We start from the raw sequence: 25189 nt of genomic DNA, 5'->3' as shown, positions 1-25189 counted from the left end.
CAGGAGGGCGCATACCTCCGACAGGCTGTACGGTTTACATTTAGTATCCCATTGACGGGCCGGAACTGGATTCGGACCTGAACCAAAATCTATTTGGCTTGTTCTAGTCACCTAACCAACTCATCCACCAAGTTTTATCACAATTCGTTCACAACTTTTTGAGATATCGTGCGATTTATATCAGTTTTTGGCCATATTTTGCAATGATGAAGAATTAATTTAATTAATCCATCCATCCATCAGGACCATACTCTGTGCAGAGTGTTGGTGCTGCCGAAACAGTCTCCTTGGCGATTGGGCACAATCCTGGACGGGACACCACTCTGACACAGGATTCCAGCAAGCTGGCACTCATTTTGCCGACCTCGGAAGGATGATAGGCAGAGTCAACCCCACCTGGTATTAATTCAATAGCCGAGGGGGATTTGAACTCAGGATCCGAGGATCCAAAGCCCACCACCCGAACCATTAAGCCAACACCAGGCATTATTAAAAAATGATTGTATCTGTATCCAGATCCGGATCTTCACCAAAATATTGTTGCGAATTTGCGCCCGCCGGCGTGCGATCGGCCGCTCTACTCGAATGGCGGTCGCCTCGCCCACCGGAACGGACAATTCTATCGTGAACCTCTTGGAACAACGCCGGGAGCTAGTCACGGGTGGGGGTTTAACCCCACCACGACCGTGCCAATTGCCCACCCGCGCAAGATAGGGTTGCTCGCCAAATTCGATCGACCTAAGTACCTGCGCGGATGGTCGACCGGGCGATCGTACCTCGCCGCAGGCCGACTCCGGACACGAACCGCTTAAGCGGTCCGTTCCGTGCTATCGGGATAACCGAGTGGTGTTATCGTCGACCTCGACGGTTCCGATTAATTATCGGGCGTTTTAAGCCCACTATGAACCCTTTTACGTGAAGCAGGATGGAGGGTCAATAAAGAAAAGACGAAGCGAAACGGGAAAACAGTTCACACAATGCACATTTATTACGCAACACACGGAAAGCACACATATACAGCCAAACAGTCAAAATGCACCTATATCAGGAAAACAAAAGAAACAACAACGCAGAGTTACAACCGAAGACACGTACACACGGCAACACTTGTACAGTTCTACTTTACAAGACACGGCGGTGCCACACACATTTACTCAAGAGCAAAGGAAAGAAGCCACCCTCATAGACAAGGGGGCAGACGGGACTGCAGGCCAATATGTGCGCGGGACCTGAAGGAGCGGCCAGGTCCGCGAGACCGGGTGGGTCCTACCCGCGTCCTCGTGACGTGTTGGCGGACGAGCCGCAGACGTGGCCACGTGGCTGTGCCCCGACTCCGTGCTCCTTCGCGGGTTTCGTTGGCACGACGTTTGGAGTGGGGTGGGAACGGGGCCCCCTTGGTTGCATTATCTCAGCATGGGGAAAAAGGGGGAATTGTTGATGCCCTGGGGGAGGGAGAATGGCTGGAAGGCTTGGGTCCCGCGACGAGCGATCTCCCACCGCGAACTCGTCGCCGACCGCCGTCCTTCTCGCCTCGGACCCGAGCTCCTTGGCCTCTTCCCCCAACTCTCCTCAGCCGACTGCAGAACCCAACTCGGTGCCTTCGCCACCCGACTCCACTCTCTGCCACACTCTGCTGCTGCTACACTCTGCTCGATGACTCTCTTACCAAAACTCTCACTCTCTGCCACCAAAACTGACTGTCCGCCACGATTCGCCTTGCGCTCGGCGTTTCACAGGCCGGCAGGAGAACCAATATGCAAATCTCCGGATCAGGATGAGCTCGGGGGCGGAGCCACGCTCGCCCATTGGACGGAGGAAAAGTGGGCGTGAACCTCCCCTGATCCCAGAACCTGCATGTCTCGATTTCACACAGATCAGAAGTGGGCGTGCAGCACCCCCGATCCGAATTCTCCCTCGGAAAGGCCGCTACCTGCACTCGCGGCTCGGTGCATATCCTGAACGAGCCCAAGACAGCCCGACGTTCAGTGTTCACAGGTGGTGCGGGAATGGCCGTAGAAGGAGAGAGGTGAGGGTGGTGGAGGGTTTTTGGTGGTGGTTTGATGGTTATGGCAGTTCAAAATAAAGATAGAACAGAAAAATGGCTATCTCAAAGCGTCGCAGCCCGAATGAATCACATAAATTCCCTCTAAACAACGGGTTTGGGGCTAACTACACATGTACTTCGAGTTATCTCACCTTCGGGACCTGAATGGTGGTTTGCGAATTTCCACAGCCATAACACTACCCCCTCCCCTTTTTACAGACTCGTCCCGAGTCGTCAAATTCTCGTGTGCCATCATGTGTAGTTCTCCCCTAGTACATTTTACCTTCGGATCCCTGAGTGTGACATTCATGGTATTCGTGTCCCCAAAATAAATAACCTGAGGGCTGAGTAACTAACTAAACAAACCCACTCACTCAGACGACCTAAATAAAATTGCCCGCGCTAGACATACATGCCGGGGGCGCACTCCTATTTACAGTACATCTTAACTTACAAATTTTACACTAAACCATGGCCCAGGATCAATGGATTCTGCAGGAAAAAGAAGAAGAGTCAACAGAGAACCGGCGCACGGGCCGCCACTGCAGGCCCATGTTGTAGCTGCCAACAGGACAGTTCTTGCAGCTTGCAAACTGTTGCCTTGATCCTGGCGCACATGGCAATGAACAAGGGGGGGGGGGCAAAGCAAAATTGAAGGGGCCTGGTGAACATGGGCAGTGGGCATGGCATGGCAAAGGCAGCAGGCAAAGCATGGCATGACAAGGCCGCTGTAGCAAACACAGCCGGCAGATGAAGTGGGCCGGCACAGGCCTTGAAGTAACACAGCCAGCCGATGAAGTTGGCCGGCACAGGCCTTTAAGCACCTCAGCTGCAGACGATCCGGCCGGCACAGGCCTTGCAGCAAAACAACAGCTGCCGATGAAGTGGGCCGGCCTTTGCCTTGCAGTGGAGGTTGGTGGAGGGAGTGCGGTGGTGCTGGCCACTCGGAAGGTGGGCTCGGACCTACCTTCCTGTCTCCCTCCCACCTATCGCCTTTGCCTGTCACTGTCCATACCCACTCCCTTAATTTGTAAAACCCAATTTAGCCCCAACTTATTTTTTTGTTGTTTTTATTTTTACGTCCCCACTAGAAATCGTCCCCTAACCCCCTTTATCGTCCTTGTTCGGCTAACCTACCTGTCACCTAGCCTACTCCCAACCCCTACGTTCCCTTCCCGGAGGGGAATGAGGGAGAGCTGGCATCCTGTGTCGAGGCCCAACGAAGCCTCAGGATGGCCTCCCCAGACTTCAGCGATCTAACCCAAAGTGGGTCCAGCGGCCCACAACAAGGGCGAAGGGATGGATGGTGCGGAGGGGTACATCTCCAAATCTACCCTATCCATTAACCTTTAAACTACCCCGGGGCTTTCAACAAGCGCCTCTCGCTTAAACTATTGGTTCTATCAACCCAGATTCCCGTCGCCTGTGTTGGTGTCCTCACAATTTCGGGCCTCGCCCCCCCCCAATTTTCTTCCCGTGCCCTCACACGGTCTCATGGCTGGGACACGTGGCTCCCTTGGCAGGCACGACCCTCTGCCAATTCTCCAGTTATGGCACCCCTGGGCACTACACTGCCTCCGAGCCTACCAGCTCCCTAAACACCGGGGAGTGCTCTCCCTGGCGACTCCCCTGAAACGCTCACGTGGCAGGCTGGCTTCCCGGGCCCCTTTCCGAGGGTCACCCGTGCCCACAACACTTCCCACGCGGCTAACGGCGCCCCGGGCCCCCGCCTCATGCGGGCGCACCCGTGCCCACTACGCTATCCCGGCCCCCCATGGGCCCTTGGCCTACCACGGCCGACTAGCCTGGTGCCCGGGGTACCCACTCAGCGATACTCACCTTTCGCAGCCACGCTCCCAGCCCGTCAACAGGGCTCCTGCACCCCTCCAAACGGGTTTCGAGCCTACACTCCCACCAACAGCAAAACGACTTCCATTTTTGTTTATTTAACTAACCCACTAACTCACTTTACACTGACCCCGGGGTCCCTTGGGCGGGAATCACTCCTCCCCCCAATCACTCATCGCACCATGCATTCCCCATTCGCTCCACTCACTCAGACCCGCTGACCTCACTCACTCACGAAGCACATGCTTCCACTTCACAACCCACAACCCACAACTCACCAACTCTTCAACACACACACCGCTGAAGTCTGCCATTCTTCTACCTACCTCCCCTAACTACCTCGTGCTCCCACTTCGTCCCTTACACTACAGCACGTTTCTTTTAACACTATGTAGCTCAGCTACGTCCCCTCTACACATCCAAAGTCTGTCTCTGTCTCCAAATCAACGAAAATAATTTCCCCTCCTGAATCTGGCTACAATCCCTCCAACTCATCCATTCCACGGGCCCCATGAGGACTTACCTCTGCCCCATGGAGCCCGTCTAGCTAAGCTAACCCTTCCCCCTAGCTAGTGTGCATCCTGTGCCCTGGCCAGGGGGTCTTCCACCCCTTGCCCGGGAATCCTGTTCACCCGAAAGCGAGGCTTGCTTTTTTTTTTATTGCGCAGCACCAGCGCGGAAACTCGCAACCTGCGCACCAGCGCGGCAATTCACAGCCGCGCACCTTTGGCTTGACGTCGTGGCAGCTGTTCGCGTCCCTCGTCCCTCTTGGACGGTACCATCCGGCAGGGATTCACCCTCCTGCCGGATTCCAACCACACACGCAGCCATGACGTCACCAGGCGCATAAAAAAACACAAGCCTCGCGTCTCGAGGGGTTCCCCACGCGAACACATGTGCTCTGCCCATTGGAGCTTAACACACACGCCCACGTGGAGAACCCGTCTGGTCCAAATCCGAAATCCTGCCTAAACTTTGTCCGTCCGCGGGATCGGCAACATCCACCGCTGGCGTTTCTGGACCGGGCTTCACTCCCGCAAGCGAGCACGTGGCGGCCTCGTGCGTTGCACGGCCCGAACCTCGCGCTCGTTGCTGTGTAAACCCGGCACGGTCCCCACAATAGCTACAGCCGCTACTCGGCCTTCTTTCCTCTGTCGCAGTCTCCGTCGCCATTCAAACCACGCACACCTGCGTGTTACGACGCTCAGACTCCACTCCATCAAATTCACACCGGGAGACGCGGCTGCATGCTCACGCATGCCGACCGACATCTCCCTCACACACAGCGACCTTACACACGCTGTCTCCCTCTCACTCGGCCGCTCACTCACTCGTGCCGTTTCCCTTGCACACACCATACCACTCACACACGCGGGGGCACTCACCCGCGGTGTCTCATCCACACACGGCGTGCTGGGAAGCACGCCCTTCGGCACACTCGCCACCACACCACTCACACACGGGGTCGCTTCCACACACGGGGGCGCACTCACACCTTGCACCACACACACAGGGACAACCACACTGGGGATTTGTGCCACCCCAAGGGTTTCCCGGGCCTCTATACCCCCCAAGCTGCACGTGCATCTGTCCACAGCACCCGTCCCCTCGAACTCGCTCGACACGACCGAACTCACCTGGTCGTGAGTCGCCTCAAAGGGGCATACTCCCTCCCCTCGTTCCTGGAGGAGGCCATCCAGCTGCTCGCACCGGGTCTCTAACCAGTCCGCCAGCTCGCCCCCATTAAGCCTCGCTAACTCTATGTGTGTGTGTGCTCGTCACTAACCCCGTCCAATTCACCCTCTATCTCCCGTGTCTCTGTACATTTATTAGTTTCTGTTTCTTTCTGGAGTTTTTCCATCTTTCTGGACTTCAATTTTACTCTCTCCTTGAGTTCATTAATTTCAACCTCATTTTGTTTTTGTTTCCTATCCCACAGTCTCTCCTGATCTTCATTTTCCAGTCTCATCGTTTCTTTCAATTGGCTCATTTCCTTCCTGTGTTTCATTCGCTGTTCTCTCACTACTCTTCCTCGTTTCCTCTCCTATCCTTCCTTCTCCTGTTTCGTTGTTTGCCTCATTTGGTTCATCTCCCTTTTGTGTTTCATTTGCTGTTCTCTCACTACTCTTCCTTGTTTCCTCTCCTGTCTTTCCTTCTCCAGTTTCATGGTTTTCTTCATTTGGTTCATCTCCATTTTGTGTTTCATTCGCTGTTTTTTGTCTATCTCCTCGTACTCCAGCCTCGCTTTTCTTTCAATTGGTCAACCTCAAATTCATGTTCTTTTTGTTTTCTATTCCATTGTTCCTCTCGTTCTTCCCTCTCTAATCTTGTTGTGTCCTTCAATCTCCTGATTTCTCCTTCCTGCTTCATTCCTTGCTCCTTTACTTTCTCCTCGTATTCCAACCTATTTTTTTCCTTTTGTCGTTCAGTTTCAAATTCATACTCTTTCAGTTTTCTATTCCACTGTCTTTCTTGTTCCTCATTCTGCAATCTCGTCATTTCTTTCATCTGACTGATTTCTTTCTCCTGTCTCATTCGTTCTTCCTTCATTACTCTTTCTTGTTCCTCATTCTTTAGTCTGGCCTTCGCTTCCAGCTGTTTGATCTGTACAGTGTGGTTTCTTAACGTTTCATTTTCCGTTCTCTTCATTTCCTCTTTTAACACTCTCAGTTCGTTTTGTAGTTCCCTCTCTTTGTTTTGGTGTTTCTGTGACTCAGAAGCTTTCTTTTCTAATTCCTTTTTCATCTCTACACCTCTTTTCCATTCTTCCTTCCACGTTTTACCTATACTCTTGGCCATTTCCATGATCCTCGCCCACTCGGGTTGAAGTGTTGGTTGAGAGCCCACGCCCCGTGTCGTGCCATTCGTTGCGCTCAAAATAGCCGCCTGCTCACGCCTCGTGCCGCACTGAAGTGCGGCCGCACCGCCATCTTGCGACCCCGTTTGCCAGCAAAGTTCGTGCTCAGTAAATGGGGTTGAGCTTACCCTTTGATTAAAATTACAAGAAGTAGTACCATCCGAGGCCATGGATTCTAAATTATTACACATATACATTTCTACCCCCGGCACCCGCTCGCCGTGAGACTCCATCTTATTTCTCGTAAGGGGTTAATTTGGAGGGAATCGGGGGGTCGCGCCTCGCACCCCTGGACCGATTCCCCGTGAATTTAGCTTGGAGGCGGGAGGGATTCGAATCCCACTCCCGGACACAAGGATACCCGGACACGAATTCGCGCCCGCCGGCGTGCGATCGGCCGCTCGACTCGAATGGCGGCCGCCTCGCCCACCGGAACGGACAATTCTGTCGTGACCCTCTCGGAACAACGCCGTTAGCTAGTCAGGGGTGGGGGTTTAACCCCACCACGACCGTGCCAATTGCCCACCCGCGCAGGATAGGGTTGCTCGGCAAATTCGATCAACCTCAGTACCTGCGCGGATGGTCGACCGGGCGATCGTACCTCGCCGCAGGCCGACTCCGGACACGAACCGCTTAAGCGGTCCGTTCCGTGCTATCGGGATAACCGAGCGGTGTTATCGTCGGCCTCGACGGTTCCGATTAATTAACGGGCGTTTTAAGCCCACTACGAACCCTTTTACATAAAGCAGGATGGAGGGTCAATGAAGAAAAGACGAAGCGAAACGGGAAAACAGTTCACACGATGCACATTTATTACGCAACACACGGAAAGCACACATATACAGCCAAACAGTCAAAATGCACCTATATCAGGAAAACAAAAGAAACAACGACGCAGAGTTACAACCGAAGACGCGTACACACGGCAACACTTATACAGTTCTACTTTACAAGACACGGCGCCACACACATTTACTCAAGAACAAAGGAAAGAAGCCACCCTCATAGACAAGGGGGCAGACGGGCCTGTAGGCCAATATGTGCGCGGGACCTGAAGAGCGGCCAGGTCCGCGAGACCGTGTGGGTCCTACGCAGACGTGGCCGCGTGGCTGTGCCCCGACTCCGTGCTCCTTCCTGGGTTTCGTTGGCACGACGTTTGGAGAGGGGTGGGAACGGGGCCCCCTTGGTTGCACTATCTCAGTGCGGGGGAAAAGGGGGAATTGTTGATGCTCTGGGGGAGGGAGAATGGCTGGCTGGCTTGGATCCCGCGACAAGCGATCTCCCACCGCGACCTCGTCGCCGACCGCCGTCCTTCTTGCCTCGGACCCGAGCTCCTTGGCCTCTTCCCCCAAATCTCCTCAGCCGACTGCAGAACCCAACTCAGTGCCTTCGCCACCTGATTCCACTCTCTGCCACACTCTGCTGCTGCCACACTCTGCTCGATGACTCTCTTACCAAAACTCTCACTCTCTGCCACCAAAACTGACTGCCCGCCACGATTCGCCTTGCGCTCGGCGTTTCACAGGCCGGCAGGAGAACCAATATGCAAATCTCCGGATCAGGATGAGCTCGGGGGCGGAGCCACGCTCGCCCATTGGACGGAGGAAAAGTGGGCGTGAACCTCCCCTGATCCCAGAAACTGCATATCTTGATTTCACACGGACGCGCCCGGAGGCGGGGCCAAGCTGCCCCGTGCCCGCCGATCGGACGGATCAGAAGTGGGCGTGCAGCACTCCCGATCCGAATTCTCCCTCGGAAAGGCTGCTACCTACACTTGCGGCTCGGTGCGTATCCTGAACGAGCCCAAGACAGCCCGATGCTCAGTGTTCACAGGTAGTGCGGGAATGGCCGTAGAAGGAGAGAGGTGAGGGTGGTGGAGGGTTTTTGGTGGTGGTTTGATGGTTATGGCGGTTCAAAATAAAGATGGAACAGAAAAACGGCTATCTCAAAGTGTCGCAGCCCGAATGAAACACATTAAATGTCCTCTAAACAACGGGTTTGGGGCTAACTACACATGTACTTAGAGTTATCTCACCTTCGGGACCTGAATGGTGGTTTGCGAATTTCCACAGCCGTAACAATATAATCAATTCGTCCTTGTCACACACCCAACCTGTCCATCAAATTTCGTCCAAGTCCACACATTGGGAAGTAGGTGTGTGTGTGTGTGTGTGTGTGTGTGTGTGTGTGTGTGTGTGTGTGTGTGTGTGTGTGTGTGTGTGTGTGTGCGTGCGTGCGTGCGTGCGTGCGTGCGTGCGTGCGTGCGTGCGTGCGTACCATACCCTCTCTCTCTCTTTATCACTGTATTCCTCTTCTTCTCTCTCTCTCTCTCTCTCTCTCTCTCTCTCTCTCTCTCTCTCTCTCTCTCTCTCTCTCTCTCTCTCTCTCTCTCTCTCTCTCTCTCTCTCTCTCTCTCTCTCTCTCTCTCTTTCTTTCCCAATTATTTTCAACTACAACTGGCACATAATGACCTACTCTTGCTATAGACACTGAGGGTCTTTATCTTCCACCAGCAAATGGCAGCGAACAAAACACCCAGCTTTCTATCCCATGCAACGGATGGCGCTCTAATTTATACATTGCTCTGCCTGTGAAGTTCCAGGGCGACAGTTGATAGTCAGGCCACATCCAGACAGCCAGACTGCACGGTTCAATGGCAAGTGCCACACTCCTCAGCAACTGTCTACTTAGACGTTACATTGGGTTGACCTGGTTTGTATGTTTGATGTTTGAAAAATCCGTTGATGCATTCAGTGTCCGATGCATGTCGTCACCGCTTTGGAGCCCGATGATGAATATGAATAAGAAGAAGAACCACTCCTTTTTCATCTTCAGATGCATCGGGCTACTGAAGCAGCTTTCCATCGGCCAGGGGGTACAATCCTGGACAGGTTTCCGCTCCGTCGCAGTAACCTTGAATGGCTCCTTCTTCCCTGAAAGCTGGTACTCATTTTTCCCACTTCGGAAGGATGATAGTCTGAGTCAACCCACCTTGTGTTATTTGATGACACAATAGGGGCTCAAACCCAGAACCCTAAGATCTTAAGCTAGCCACCTTAACTGTTAAGGCAACACCAGCCTTAGAACCTGATGGCCGAACAGAAAATTTAATAAACGCGTAGGCGTATCAGGGTACATTTTGCTATGTGCTTGCTATATCTTCCTGTTGAGTTCTTGGCAAGGAAAATCGTTCTCTCCTTTCATGCTGAGATCATTTTTGGCTTAAAAAAAACAAAATAATCTGTGAGAATGTGGAATCGTAGACTCCATATTAAAATTTTGTGGAATTGTTCAAGGAAGCTGCTGTTAGCAAACATTCTGGTTACCTCCAACACTGAAGGTGGATGGAGGTAATGTTTTCACCCCTGTTCGTTTGCCTGTCTGTCTGTGAGCAGAATATCTCAAAAAGTTGTGACAAGGACGAATTGATTAGATTTTGGTGAAGATCCAAATCCGGATCCAGGCAGAGGTGTGCGCTCTAACGCGTGCCCTTTTCGTTACCTCCGCCACCGAAGGTGGGAGGAGGTTATGTTTTCACCCCTGTTTGGTTTTTTTTTTGTCTTTGTTTGTTTGTTTGTTTTGTTTGTGTGCACGATATCTCAAAAAGTTGTCGAGAGATTCGGATGAAATTTGGTGGGCAGATTGGGTGTGTGACAAGGAAGAATCGATTCAGTTTTGGTGAAAATCCGAATCCAGATCCGGATACCTGATGATGAAGAATCCAGATCCACATACGAGAATTGAAATTTTTTTTTAAAGCGATTCTTCACCATTGAGAGATGGGGGCCAAAAGCGATATATAGCATGTTATTTCAAAAATGTATTGGGCCCAATATGTTCTTGTGGATCAGGCATTGCATGGCGGAGGTACGCGCTCTGCTGAGTGCTCTTCTAGTTTTGTCTGTTTTCATCCCGGAATAATACTCATTTGCATTTGCTGTCAGTTTTCTTTCTTTATTGAAGAGTTTGGCCTCAGGTGATGGCATAAATTTAATAATAGGCCGCATGGATTCTTGATTTTTCTCAAGAACATGATTGAGATGGGGTGGGAGGCGGAGGTGGGGGGGGTATACACCACTTTGGGGGGGTGGGTGGATATATTGGATCTGTTGTCTCTGCAACGTTGAGCTGGTTAATGCATAAAAACATATTTTCCTATCAAATTGTGGTTGCGTTTAGTCATGTGTGGTGAAGGTAAGTGTGCAAACTGTGGCTTCCGTCGCGTGCTTGGATTGAGATTAAGTAGCTGGAATTTCCTGTCCAGGACAGTCTATGTACGTATGATAAGGCTTTGTTATCTTTGCTTGTATCATTTGTTCCTGTTCGAGAGTTTGGGTTTTCATCACTTTGAATATAAACTACTGTGTATATTACATTCTGGATCTTTGTCCTTCGTGCGGTCTTGTGACTTGGTGCGGTTGTCCATCACTTGAACGATCAAAAGTGAAGCTTAACACAGAGTCATTTGCTCGCTTATACATGTATATTATACAGGTGTGTTTTAAAAAAAATCTGTTATCCTTATGATGGGGTTTTGGAATGCTTTGTTGGAGCGCTCTTTGCATTTGTTGGAGCTCGAATATGCTCTTCTGGAACAGCTGTCCACAAAGTCCCTCTGAGCTCCTTACATCGTCACACAAGACTGTCATTCATAGACCCCCTGATTATGTCTCTTTTTCCATCATGGGCATGGACTTCCTCAGTCCAAGCCTGATTGGTTACTGTATATTGCCATGGCTTTGCACACTTACTGGTATTCTTGCCAGTATTGTCATTCATAATATAATACCATGCCTTTCGTGCCGAATAGGCGCATAGGGCTGCCGAGGAAGTTTCATCGGAAATGAGCACAGTCGTGGACGGGTCGCCACTCCGACGCAGGTTACCCCGAATGGTTATTTTCCCCAGTACACTGGTACTCATTTCACCAACCTTGGAAGGATGACGGGCTGAGTCAACCCCACCTGGTGTTACTTTAACGGCCGACAAGAGCTCAAACTCAGGATCCTTAGGTCCCAAGCCAGCCACCTTAACCACTAAGCCAACACCAGGCTATTGTCATTCATATATATCACCTATAAATTTTATGTTCTGCCTTTTGACTTGTCTATCCAAGCCATCCCCAGTTCTGCAGGGCTGCATACATTCCTCCCATAAGCCCCTAATCGTCCATCTCTGCAGGACGAACCTGCCTACCCACCTTTCAATCCTCCCTTTCCCCATTTAATTTTTCCCATTTCTCCGAAACTCGTTCCAGCACCTCGTGTGATCTCCAGTCTGTCTTTGAGCTATTTTGTATCTCATCGCACCTTGTCTCTTCTGGTTGCTCTTGTCCCAATCAGTGTGGTGTACTGTTTTAATGCTTCTAAACCCCCCCCCCCACCTCCACTTCCTTCCTTAGTTACCCTATGTCTCTTATTTTCAGCTTTTCTATGCACCTTGTGTCTGTAATTCATATTATTCTTGTTCAATGACCTCGTAGACACTCTCTCTGACCCGTTACAGTACACAAAGCCGTTTCCAGAAATCATTGAGCATCTTCACAATGTTTTCCTTTTATGCCGAACATTTCTGTGATCAGAGGGAATATTCTGAATGCTGATAAATTTGACATTTGGAAAATAATGTCACATCATGCAATGTGGCAAACAACTTTCCTGGTTGTTTAGGAACCTGTAAGTGACTGTGGTGTTGTCCTGCTGGAGTACTTGGAACTCGAGAGGAAATGGCGAAGTAGGAACTAAATTGTGTTGTTTTGGACAATGCTGAGACTTTCCTGTAATGCCGGTCAGGTTGCTTAATGCCGATGAGAGCTGCCTATAAACTTGCCGCTTGTCTCACTGACCCTCAGCAGGTGATTATGGAGGACCTGATGTTTGATAGTCTTCAACAGCCCTTGCTGACTTTGCTCGGAGTGCTGGAAGGAGAGATCCAAGCCCGGGACCTCGCTCTGGATGTTATCCGGGTACGGACGTTTCATTGTAGTTCTCATTCAGAAATTATTCAAAATTTTGATCTCTTGTGTTCACCATGACCATCGTGAGCCAGCAGCTCCATTTTGAATGCTGGAAAGTAATAAGGTGTTTTCTTTGCAAGTAATTTAGATCGCTGACCATTAGGGCCGGGCGATATCTTGGCATTATTGGCTCGATAAGATATTGAGACATTATCATTGACCCGCTGTTACATTTTTCAAACCGTCGATATATTGGGACATTCGATAATGGAAAAATAGGTGTGCTGAAGATCTTGAATCGCAAACTGAAGATTTTGAGATCTATTTTCATTGATTTTAGGAAGCATATTGACATGAAGGACTCATTTTATCATAACACAGTAGTCCCAGCAAAAACTAGAAGGGCACTCGGCAGAGCACATACCTCAACCGCGTCATGCATGATCCACAAGAACATATCGAGCCCAATACATTTTTGAAATATCATGCTATATATCGTTTTTGGCCCTATCTCATAATGGTGAAGAACCAATATTTTTTTTAAATTCGAAGTCGGATCCTGATCCGGATCTTCACCAAAATCTCATCAGTTCGACCTTGTCACACACCCAACCTGTCCACAAAATTTCATCCGGATCCGTCCGCAACATTTTGAGATATCCTGTACACAAACAAACAGACAAACAGGCAAGCAGACAGAAAGGGGTGAAAACATAACCTCCTTCACCTTCGGTGGTGGGGGTAAAAAACAAACAAGATATACGCAATGCCATTCTCTCTCACCTTGTATGCGAATGGTGAGAAAACTTAGTCCCATCTCAGTTGCCAATTCTTCTGCTTCATCATCACTGGGGTCTCCTGTTGATGATCATGAGCATGTGTCTGAGAAGGAGGGGGCCTATTTGCAGTGGTGCAGTCACCACATCTCAACTCCAACTCAGACGCCATGCAGGAGATCTTTTATCAAGATGGTGAAGCATGCACACAAAAAGTGCTGCCCCCAAAGCAGCTCACAAACATGCTGCTCTCAGAGCAACAAACACCATAGTCAAACACAATACTCATTTCTTGCCCCCACCATTACGGTTGATGTGCATTTCATCCCCCCCTCCCCCCCCCCACTCCCATGCACCCATCGTAAACAAAGAAAAAGCTTTAAAGAAATAAATAAGCAAGGGATGGGTTGAGTGCAGGTTGTCGAGATGGCGTGCACTTCCCGAGAGGCCTCGCCTAGCGCAAGACATAATGCCATAATAACGTCCTAGCGAAAAGAGTTTGACAGGCAGAGGGATGGACAGAGAAATCTGGTGACTTTAATATACAGAATAGATGAAGTCTGATGTCATGCCACAGCAACTTCTTCGCCACTCTGCAAAATTGCAATTAATCATGCTAAAATACGCAATTTTGTGTATGTCTGTCTCTCTGTCCGTCTGTCCTTTTTGACCGCTATACATTCTGTCGTTATTTATCCAATCTCAATCAAACTTGACAGGAGGACTGAGAGTCACATGATGGAGGTTTTAGCAACTTGCTTTGCATCCCCTTACCAAGGTGGTTTTCAGCCTTGGGTGACATCCGTGTTGAGGTGTATACCCATGTTAAAATAGCTAATTGTGGCGTTTTTCCAAGGCGGCTTATAATAACAAAAGTAACAAAAAAAAAAGAGCAGAAATTGCAAACCCTTGCCAGGACTTCTTTTGAGGGGTATATTTTTATGGGTTTTTGGGTAGATCTGATATGGCTGCCAAACCATGTGACCTATGGTGTCAAGTGTGTGACCCTTTTGTTTCTCATAGATCGGAGGTTCTTTGTGTGAAGTTTCACCTCCATCTTTTCAGCCATTTCAGAGAAGAAGGTTTTTGAAAGTTACAAAAAACAAACAATATGGCTGCCGAATCACGTGACCGATGACTTAATCAAAAAAATGTTGTGGACCTTTTATCCTGAGATGACCCTCAAAATTTTTTTTATACTGATTGGATGTAGCATTCTACATATGCAATGACGTCATAATGAAAGCACCTATGACGTCATAAAAATTCCACACTCATTCCCCATGAGGAGTACTTGCTATGTGCCACTTGTACACCCATGGCTTGGGGAACACTTGTGTGAAGTTTCCCCTTGATTTGTCCAGCTGTCTGGAGAGGAAGATTTTTATAAGTTTGAGGGTAAATCCAATATGGCTGCCAAACCATGTGACCAAAGACATCATATGTGTGAACCTTTTGTTCCTCATGGACAGGCGGTCAGACATGTAAAGTTTCGCCTCGATCTGTTCAGCCACTTCAGAGAAGAAGATTTTCGAAGGTTTAAAAAAACAAAAAACAAGATGGCTGCTGAATCACGTGACCGATGACATGAATTTTTTTTCCGTCTGACCTTCTGTGTCCATAGATGACCTTCAAAAATTTTCATACTGATCGGATGTGGCGTTCTACATATGCAATTATGACGTCATAACGAGGGCACCTATGACGTCATAAAAAAATCACACTTATTCCCCGTGAGGAGTACTTGCTATGTGTCAAGTTTCAATTATTTCCTTGGTGCGGTTTCAGAGATACAGAGGTCCAAAGTTTTTCCGTTTTTCCAATATGGCTATGACACCATGTGACCTATGACGTCACAATTATCATTAAAACATTCTACATGAGTAGTCTCACCAATGGTGAAAATTTCGTCTCAATCCGACAAGCGGTTGCGGAGAAAAACATGAAAGTTCTGTGCAGATAGACAGACAGACAGACAAACGGACCAAATGCAATACCCTCTCCAAATTATTCAGCGAGGGTAATAACACTCATGATAATAGGGTAATAACACTCATGATAATTGGGTAATAATGTTGTGGAGCCGGGTGTCGGTGGCGAGCACAACCGCTGGAGGGAGCAGTAGAGTCGGCTCCACTGAACACACCGGAATTTAGGTCGTGACCCTCGGATAAGTCCGGAAGGCACGGGTCCCTTGCAGGACCATGAATCGCCAATAATTCGACCGCGTGGGGTAGGGTTAATTGCCTAATTTCAATATACCTAAATACCCACGCAGTCTAACTACCGGGGAACCACACCGTCGGCCGACTCTGTCTGATCCGAGTCACAGGCAACGACTCGGATCTGGCATAACTGAGCGGAGTTACCAGAGCCGCGCCAGACCAAATAAACAATTTATCCTCCCTATCTCTGAATACACAGCATGCCAAGCCAATGAAAGAAACACAGAAACAAGCTGGAACATTTAACAAAAGGGATTTATTTATAACAATAATCGGGGAGGGAGACACAGAGCAGAGTTATCACGAATAAGAGAAATGTAATGTGAAAAGAAAACACTTAAAAAGCTCTACTTTACAGACGGGGCCCACGGACACACACACACATACACACACACACACACACACACACACACACACACACACACACACACACACACACACACACACACACACCCAAAATAACTGGACCCCGTGGGTCTGTCTCGGTCAAGCCGGGCCGGGGTACCTGTCCGCTTTGTACGGCCACACCGACTCCGAACCACTGGTGGGACTCAAACCCACAACCCTAAGTCCGCGGCTTAGGATCCTGGCTGCTCGACTACCAGACCTGCCCTCCAAAGGACCGCAAAACCGCTCCAACCACGACCACGGCCATCTGCAGAACCCTCCGCAGTCGCCACAATCACACGATCTCCCGAAAAGCTGGTCCAAACCAAGCCAATCTCCGACCGGCTGCCGCAATTGCCACGATCCTCCGAACTGCCGTCCTTCTCTCTTTCTTGAGGAAGGAGAGGCTTCTTCTCCCCACCACTCGCCTCCTGATTGGATGGTGGGTTGTCAGGCGACTCGTGGGGGCCTCCTGATTGGCTGAGGTCAACGTGTGGTGCTCGCCCTCCTCTCATTGGCTGGAGGAAACGCTCTCTGCCCCTCCTCGGAGCGGAGCTTCGACCCGAGGGGAGGAAGGCTCCACCCATGTCCTCAGCCAAAAACACGTGTGTATGGCGACCGGTCGAGTGCGGGAAGGTGGCGTTGTTGTAGTGGATGTAGTGGTAGTAGCTGTCGTTGTTGGTGTAAAAATCCTAACTATAAAATAATTCACAGCGCACGTACAATTAATCACCCATTAAACATAGGACGGGACCCTACCTAGAAACACATACTTACCGATATAACTGATCTATAAGGACTCTGGCTGTTGTGTGCGATGGGTTCCAGATTCGTAACAATAACACTCATGATAATAGTGTTGTGGTTGACGAAATTCACAAACCACCATTCAGGTCCCTTAGGTGAGTCCCTTAGCCGTTTTTCTTTTACTATCTTTATTTTGGACCAGCCGCCATTATTACCACCACCAACCACGTCTCAACAGCCATCACACAACAACCACCAACCACAACGCCGCTTCACAACAACAACCACCAACCACAACGCGGCTTCACAACAACAACCACCAACCACAACGCCGCTTCACAACAACAACCACCAACCACAACGCCACTTCACAACAACAACCACCAACCACAACGCCGCTTCACCACAACCGCCACGACCTTTACCGTCACAACTCGCCACCATCGCATCCACACCATCTCGCGCCACTCGTGGGCACCGATACTGGACTCGTGCAGGGCGCGCACCGAGCAGCGTATTCAAAAACATCACGGACTTTCCGCAGAAAACGGATCAAAAACGACTCACGCCCACTTTTGTTCCGTCCAATCGGAGGGCGTGGGCGATTTGGCCCCGCCTCCAGGGCGTTGGAGTGAGGTCGCGATATGCAAATTCATGGATCAAAAAGCATTCACGCCCACTTTTCCTCGGTCCAATGGGGAGCCAGTTAGAGGTGAAGGGTCGGAGGCAAAGGGTCAAGGGTGAAAGAGCGAAGCCACGGGGCTTATATAAACGGTTGCGTTCGTCAGTAAAGGCAGTTGTGCGGAGTTCAAGAGAGTCGTCGGTGGAGCTGGAAAGAAGTGGGAGAAGTCAAGAGTGAAGAGTTGGGACGAGCCAAGAGAGGAGACGGAGAGGGCGAGTAGACGGAGCTGTGGAGAGGTGGCGGCGGCGAAGGCGGACGAGGGGGTGCTCGCGTCGGTGCCGGGAGCTGCAGAGGGAGAGGCCAGCAACGCGACCGAGGTCGAGGAGGAGACGCTCGCCGCGGGACCCGAGACAGGGTGATATCCTCCTTTCCCCGAGCATCAGCAACCCCCTCCTGTTTCCCCCCGCGCTGAGATAGTGCGACAAAGGGGGCCCCTTTCCCACCCCTACCAGACACTGTCCACGAGGCCCGCGGAGTTGAGGGACCACCGCCACTTCGCGTCTCATCATCAGACGGGTAGGCCCGACCCGGTCTCGGCCCCAGGCCCGCCTCATCCTTGAGGGTGGTTCTTTTTCTTTTGTTTTGGGTACATGTGTTGTCGGCGCCGTCTGTGAAGTAAAATTGTATAAGTGTTGCCGTGTGCTCGGTAGTCGGATAGCTCTGCATTGTGTTTCTCTTTTATATTTGCTTTTTGTGTAATATTGCATTGTCTTCTTCTTTTACATGTGCTTTTGGTGGAATTGTATATGTATGCTTTCCGTTCATCGCGAAATAAATGTGCTTCATGTTGAACTGTTTTCCCGCTTCGCTTCGTCTTTTCTTTCGTTGAATCTCCATCTTGCTTCACGTAAAGGGTTGGTCGTGGGCTAAAACGCCCGATAATTAATCGAACCGTCGAGGCCGACGAATAACACCGCTCGGTTATCCCGATAGTACGGAACGGGTCGCTTAAAGTGGCCCGTGTCCGAAGTCGACCTGCGGCGAGGTGCGATCGCCCGGTCTACCCTCCGTGTGGGTACTTAGGTAGGTCGAATTTGGCGAGCAACCCTATCCCACGCGGGGGCCGATTGGCACGATCGTGGTGAGACCGAAAGGTCCACCCGTGACTGGTTCCCGGCGTTAGTCCGAGAGGGTCACGACTGGATTGTCCGTCCGGTGGGCGACGTGCCGCGATTCGAGTTACGTGGCCGTCAGCACGCCGGCGGGCGCGAATCCGCAACAATAGCAAAATATTCATTTTATTACAAAACAATATTCACAAGAAACCTATCCCGTCTCCCCGAGGGGTTTTTCCTCCTTGTACAACTGCTGTGTTAACGTGTATAAATAGCTTATCGTGATGTTTCGTGGGCCACCCTTACAGAGGTTGGACCATACTCTTTCCAGAAAGTATCGGTGCTGCCGAAGCAGTCTCCTGGGCTATTGGGCACAATCCTGGACAGGTCACCACTCAGACGCAGGATATTCGAAACGCTCAATCATCTCAGCAAGCTGGTACTCATTTTGCCGACCTCGGAAGGATGACAGGCTGAGTCAACCACACCTGGTATTGATTCAACAGCAAAGGAGGATTTTTAGGTATTATACGAAAGTATTAAAATCAATTGCAGGACAGATTACATGGCGATTAAACAGCTATATCTTCTAGCTATTGCACACTGGGTCATCATTATGGTTATACATATAAACATCGATGGTGTGTATCCTCCTAAGCACTAGTTATTGCCGCCTAGTGGTCACACTCCGTTGGCATAAGTGATTGCGCAAAGTCGATCTATCATTAGATTGTCGATATTTGGAGGGACGGTAATCGACTAGCAATAATATCAATATCGCCCAGCTCGACCGATCATGCTGTTGCCAAAAATAATTCCCTCCAGACAATCTTGCTCCAAGCATACAACCCGTTATTTTGATGCATCCCTTTATTTGAGCGGTGTATAGGCAACAAACCGCTGCCTCGATCGCTCCAGAAAAGGAAAATAACTGTGTGTGTGTGTGTGTGTGTGTGTGTGTGTGTGTGTGTGTGTGTGTGTGTGTGTGTGTGTGTGTGTGTGTGTGTGTGTGTGTGTGTGTGTGTGTGTGTGTGTGTGTGTGTGTGTGTGTGTGTGTGTGTGTGAGAGATAGTGATATGGGACTTGTTTTTTCAAAACCTAATGGAATCAAACATGCACACCATCAGGGTGCCCTCATTAATCCCTGCAAGTTTCAGCTTACTTGGTCAAATCCTCTCAGAGGAGTAAATGAAACATGTATACAACATACTCTTACGGGCACATCGCCAGGTCACGAGTGGCCTCTCTGAGACCCGCTTCCTGACCTTTGACCCTGAAGCCAACGAGCCATGGATAACTCTGTGACCCGAGGGGTTTCTGAACAACCGCAGACACCGGCTGAGGTAGTTAAATCTAGCAGGGTCCTCGAACCCCCAGTCACGTTACCTGACTGGTGATTTAGCTATCCCAACTGGGGAACTATGCTCTCGACTTCCACCCTGTCTACTTATTATGTATGGCTGAGTGAAACTCGAGGTGGGACGTCAGCTAAGCTAGTGGAGCGCATCAATGCGGCACAACTTCCCGTCTATTTATTATGTACTCTACGTCTAATCAATGGAGGAAAACAGACACCATGCACGTTTGGAAACAACAAATCTTGTATTAACAGGCACATATTTAGAAGTGATCATAGTGTCACATAAGAACAGTCTTACCTCTATCACTCAAAACAACCCTTTATACAACCGCCCTGAAATTAAATACAGACAAGTTGACCGAAAGCGAGAAGAAATTGGGGCAAGTTGATGACACCTTCCTCACATGTACGTGAGCAGACTTGGCCCCCATGGGTCTCAATGAGGTGTTGATGCAGGTGGGATGTGTGCTGTAGTGCGGCATCGTGTGGTGCTTAGCTCTGAAAAGAACTGTTTGGGGGGGGGTCTCGTGTCGTTCGTTGATTCTCGACAACAGGCGAGCCCTATGGCGTATGCGCTGAAAGATGCAAGGTTATATGGTGTGTGTGCGAAAGATGTGCAAGAAGTCAGTTCTACTGGAATTTGGTTGTGGGGAATTTCAGGAAGAGCCTCTTTTGATCCTCCTTGCCTGGGATTGTGGAACGGTGAAGGCTTTTGATAATTGCAGCATTGGAATGGCCACTATCTGGTCGAAACACTGGTAAGGTGACATAGTTTGAGAAGGTGTGTTTGGGATTGAAGCATGAGAACTGGGGTTCGAGTCTGGGTGTCAGAAAATGAGGGTTTGAAAAGGAGTGTTTGAGAATGGCTGTTCGAATATGACGGTTTGAGTACAAATGTTGGAAAATGGCGGTTTAGAACAATGGGGAAGGTTCTACCTGCAATCGCATGCATCTCCCTTTCCCCTTATACGAGGGTTGGGTAACCTAACTAAACAATCACTGTGGAAATACCTAAATTCCAGGGTTCGTTTATGTGTTGGATGTAATTCCCCGGAGTGTTTTTTTTTTTTTGTATCCCTTGTCGAGGCTCGTATGAGAGCTAACACACAATGCAAGGGGGGGGGGCAAGAGACAAGAGGGGCGGGAGTGGGAAGGACAAAACAGTGGGGAAAAGAGACATTAAGACATCTGTGGAAAGGAGAGGGATGGGGTGGCGAACACGGGGTATACAAGATGGATATTTCAGGGACTTTCAGGAAGGAAAGCAGGGAATTTGAAGGAGATGGGCTTGGGTGGATTATCGGTGATAGAAAAGATCGAGGATTTGGATGGGGGATTGATAGGAGGTGGTGGTGAACAGCTGTTTTGAAGGCCTGGAGGGAAGAATGGGATTGAACAGAGTGAGGGAGTTTATTTCAAAGGCGGGGGAAAAAGAGGAATGAAAGAGTGAAGGTGAGCAGTGATTCGTGATTTTGGTAGTTTTACCAGAAGGGGGTTGTTGGCGGACCATGAGCGCCCTGCGGAAATGTGGTGGGGTTAAATCGCAGAGAGAGCGGGGGGGGCGAGGCTGGAGAGGAGACGGTAGAAGACAGGCCACCGACCAACCTGCAGTGAGAGAGTGAGAGGCCCAAATACTCAGCCTCATTGCGGGAGATGCCAATGATCCGAAATGCCTTGGTTTCCACAGCGTGAAGCCGAGAAAGGTGGGAGGCAGGAGCACCAGTCCAGAGGGGAGAGCAATACTCCATCAGGCTGTGGACGAAAGCTTTGTAAGTGGTCAGGAGCTCAGGTGGGCCGAGGAAGGACTTTGCACAACAGAGGATTCCCAGTCGGCGACTGGCTTTGGAGGTGAGGTTTGAAATGTGGCTTTCCCAGGAAAGGTCATGGCAGATACTGAGACCCAGAGGATTGTTGAGAAAGTGGATGGGGGGGGCGGTGGGTTCTAAATGGTCCTTTCAGAGAGACATCATGAGAGTGTGAGTTTTGTCTGGATTCAAAGACATGTTCCACGTGTTGGACCAGTTTGTGATTTTATCCAGATCTGCAGTGAGCGAAGAAGCTGCTGCTTGCCGGTCTGAGGGATGACCGATGGTACGGCAGAGGGTGGAGTCGTCGGCAAAGAGAAATAGAGGATTTTCCAGAGAGTCGGAGAGATCATTGATGAAAACCAGAAAAAGAACAGGGCCCAGAACACTACCTTGAGGAACTCCAGCTTGGACAGGAAGAGGGGATGAAAGAACTCCATTTCGGGCCACACGTTGATTGTGACAGGAGAGGAAGTCTGCGAGCCATGAGTGGAGATGGCCTTGGATACCATGGCAAGAGAGTTTGGTGAGTAGGGCAGGGTGCCAGACCGTGACAAAAGCACGTGATATGTCTAGGGATATGACTCTGATTTCATGTCCGGCATTGAGGACCTCCATCCATTGTTGGGAGAGCAGAAGCAGCATATCCAGGGTAGAGTGACCTGGTCTGAAACCAAATTGATGATCGGAAATCAAGCCATTGGAGAAGAGGAAGGATTTAATGTCTGAAGCGATGATGGATTCCATAACCTTGAGCTGATGATTGGGAAAAGGCTGATTGGTCTGGAGTTGCAGGGATCTGTTTTGCACCTTTTTATGAAGGGCAGAAATGTTTGCTGATTTCCAAGCGGATGGCAGATGACCTTGAGCAAATGAGAGCGTGAATAGAACAGAGGAGCAGGTTTTTAGGACACGTGGACTGATACCGTCTGGACTGGTTGCAGAATCTGAGTCGAGGTCTGATAGCATGCTCTCTACTTTGTCAGGAGAAAAGGACAGAATCCAGCTTGAGTTGGGTGCGACTGGGTGAGGTGGGTACAGAAAGCGATGGGTTTTGGACACAAGACTTAGATGCAAACACCGTGTTTCGGCATTCATCCCTTCACATAACCACAACAATACTTTCCCTCCATTTTATATCGATTGCAATATTCTTGCAACTGATGAACATATAATCATAAATTAACGAGATATCTGCGACCATAAAGCGATCGCCAAGGGAAATCCTGTGATCCAACGGTGGCCATATTGTTTTTGGACCATCATACGACCGTGACCTTCAATATATAGTGATAGAGTGTGATATAAGAAAATGTTTCCCCATATTCTGTACAGTCTATCCATAAAACTCAACGTCATGAAAATCAGAGGACAGTTATTCAAGTTGTAATCAAAAAGGTGTTTTTTTGTTAATTTTGTTTTTAATTCGGTTAATTTTTTTTGTTGTTAATTCGGTCACGAACCGAAAAAAGTACGTCGAGGACACTGATCATTTATGAGGTGCACAACTTTAGTTGTAGGTACACTATTATGATGCAAGAACATCTTGGAAGGCCAAGCAGTCTTTAAGATTCCACATTGGTAAAATAGACTGATGACAAAACCACATTTTGGGGTTTTTATTTTTATTTTTTTTAGACCACCAGTTGACCTTGACCTTTAACTCGGAGGGCCATGATGTAAATGAAGCGACACTTAATGATGTTTTATTTAGAATACATTAAGCTACAGTATTTTTGAAAGTTCAGATACAACGGTCCAGTGTCTGAGCTGCAACAACTGTTTTTTTATTTTTCAATATAGATTAGTGTACGGTCTTGAGTCCAATGCACTTTCTCAATTTGTTTGTTAAACTATCCATGCTGGTAAAATACAAGTTTTCACCTTGTTCCTTCATCCGAATGTTTCAGTTGTTCCACGCAGGTCGGACTTCAAACGTCGAAACAGATAATAGTCACTTGCAGGCCAGGTTCCGGTTACGCGCGTGAGCGAGGAGGAGGGTGGTAGTTGGTAAGATTAGTTCCGACTGTGCTCGACTGTCACAAATGGTGGTCGTTTGCACAGGTGCGTATTGTTGTGAAGGAGTAAAGTAGCACACCTTTGGTCAATTTCACCCGGCATTTGTACATGATAGCCTGCCCCAATACTGCATGAGGCTAGTGCAGCATTACCCGATGAATGTAGTTTTGTGAGGCCTACAGTCAATTTCAGGATACCAGTGATGGAGACACATTTTGCCAACAGTTACCGTTTGAGCAATGAAGTCATCTGGATCTGTGTTGAGCAGTTCATGAGGTTCAGGACATTATGCCAGCCATTGCCGTCGACTGTGAGCGTTGAGATGTCAGGAGACTCATGTTGCTGTGAACTTGAACATGCCAATTATTTCGTCGATGATTATGAAAGTCCTGCTTTGAGAAATTTCAAGTTCTGTGCATATTTTGGCGACAAACACAACGAACCTCAATGATCAATAACTCAACCTGAGCACCATTTTGAGTGTCGGTTGCATCTGCAGGTCATCCTGATCTGGGGCCATGTAACGCAAGGGACTCTCAGAAGCTGGAGTGTGCGTGCGTGCCTGCGTGCTAGTCAGTCAGACAGAGGGTAAAATGGCAATCACAACAAGCAAGGGATTGAATAAACAGAGAAGGAGGGGAGAAAACAGTAACCTGTAAGTTAGAGGATTTGGTTAGGTAGGGTTAATGGTTGTAGAAAATATTGTGGCTAAGGATGGGAGATGACATGAAATGGTGGTGCACCACCTTCTTGAAGTACTGGAATAAAGTGTGATTGAACAGTCCACAGATGGGAGAAAAGAAGAACAAAGGAGTTGAGGTGTGTGGAAAGCCTGCATTTAAAAAAAAAAAAGAAGTTTTTACCCGGTGGTTTTTGAAGTTCGTCGCGCCATGATATTTGCCATGGTCGAGTGAGGACAATACAGGAAGGACTCTTATGAGAACAGAAAGCTTCAGGTAAGTTCGAAGATGAACGCACGATTTCTGTCCACGTAAGGCCCAGAAGAAATTGAAGCATGAAAGAGTGACGAGAGTGAGGATTCAGCGGGAAAGGGTGAGGGAGGGGAAAAATATCCGACGACGATGTGCAAAATGCCATCCAAAATTATATCAAGCTGGAAGCTGATTGGCTGGCGCATCCTCCAGAGGAACTATGAGTTAAATAACACTAGTGGGTCCTGTCTGACTTTGGTGGAAAGAGAAATTAAACGATGTCCATCTTTCCTGATTTTGTTGGGAATCAGGTCTGACTGCCTAAAGATACTGTGCAGCAGCCGCGTACACGTCCTGGAGTACCTCATCTCCTTGGATTCTGGTGGCATGTGCCTGCCTTTACTCGTGTCAGCCGAATGCCACAAAAGTTACAAAATCTAGGATGAAAGTCCACGACAGGAAAAGTCTTACCCAGTTAATGTCACTCAAACAAGTA

At 49.2% G+C, this 25189-nt stretch overlaps 1 protein-coding gene across 10 annotated transcripts in view; it reads left to right on the top strand.

Moving 5' to 3' along the window:
• The window catches only part of LOC147033274 (cortactin-binding protein 2-like), a 46975-nt gene that overhangs the window by 5228 nt on the left and 16558 nt on the right, over positions 1 to 25189 (top strand). For 6 of the 10 annotated variants that reach the window (XM_085871485.1, XM_085871492.1, XM_085871487.1 and 3 more), the window contains exon 2: positions 12601 to 12714. In XM_085871485.1, the coding sequence (XP_085727611.1) occupies positions 12601 to 12714 (114 nt within the window). The remainder of the gene's footprint in view (positions 1 to 12600; positions 12715 to 25189) is intronic. The other 4 variants (XM_085871488.1, XM_085871486.1, XM_085871493.1 and 1 more) reach the window with 1 other exon arrangement.

Source organism: Eptatretus burgeri, chromosome 2 (genome assembly GCF_056783735.1).
Source record: "Eptatretus burgeri isolate ZD-2024b chromosome 2, Ebu_testis_v1, whole genome shotgun sequence".
Taxonomy (NCBI): domain Eukaryota; kingdom Metazoa; phylum Chordata; class Myxini; order Myxiniformes; family Myxinidae; genus Eptatretus; species Eptatretus burgeri.
The sequence above is the reverse complement of the archived record's forward strand: the minus strand, read 5'-3'. Positions and strand labels throughout refer to the sequence as shown.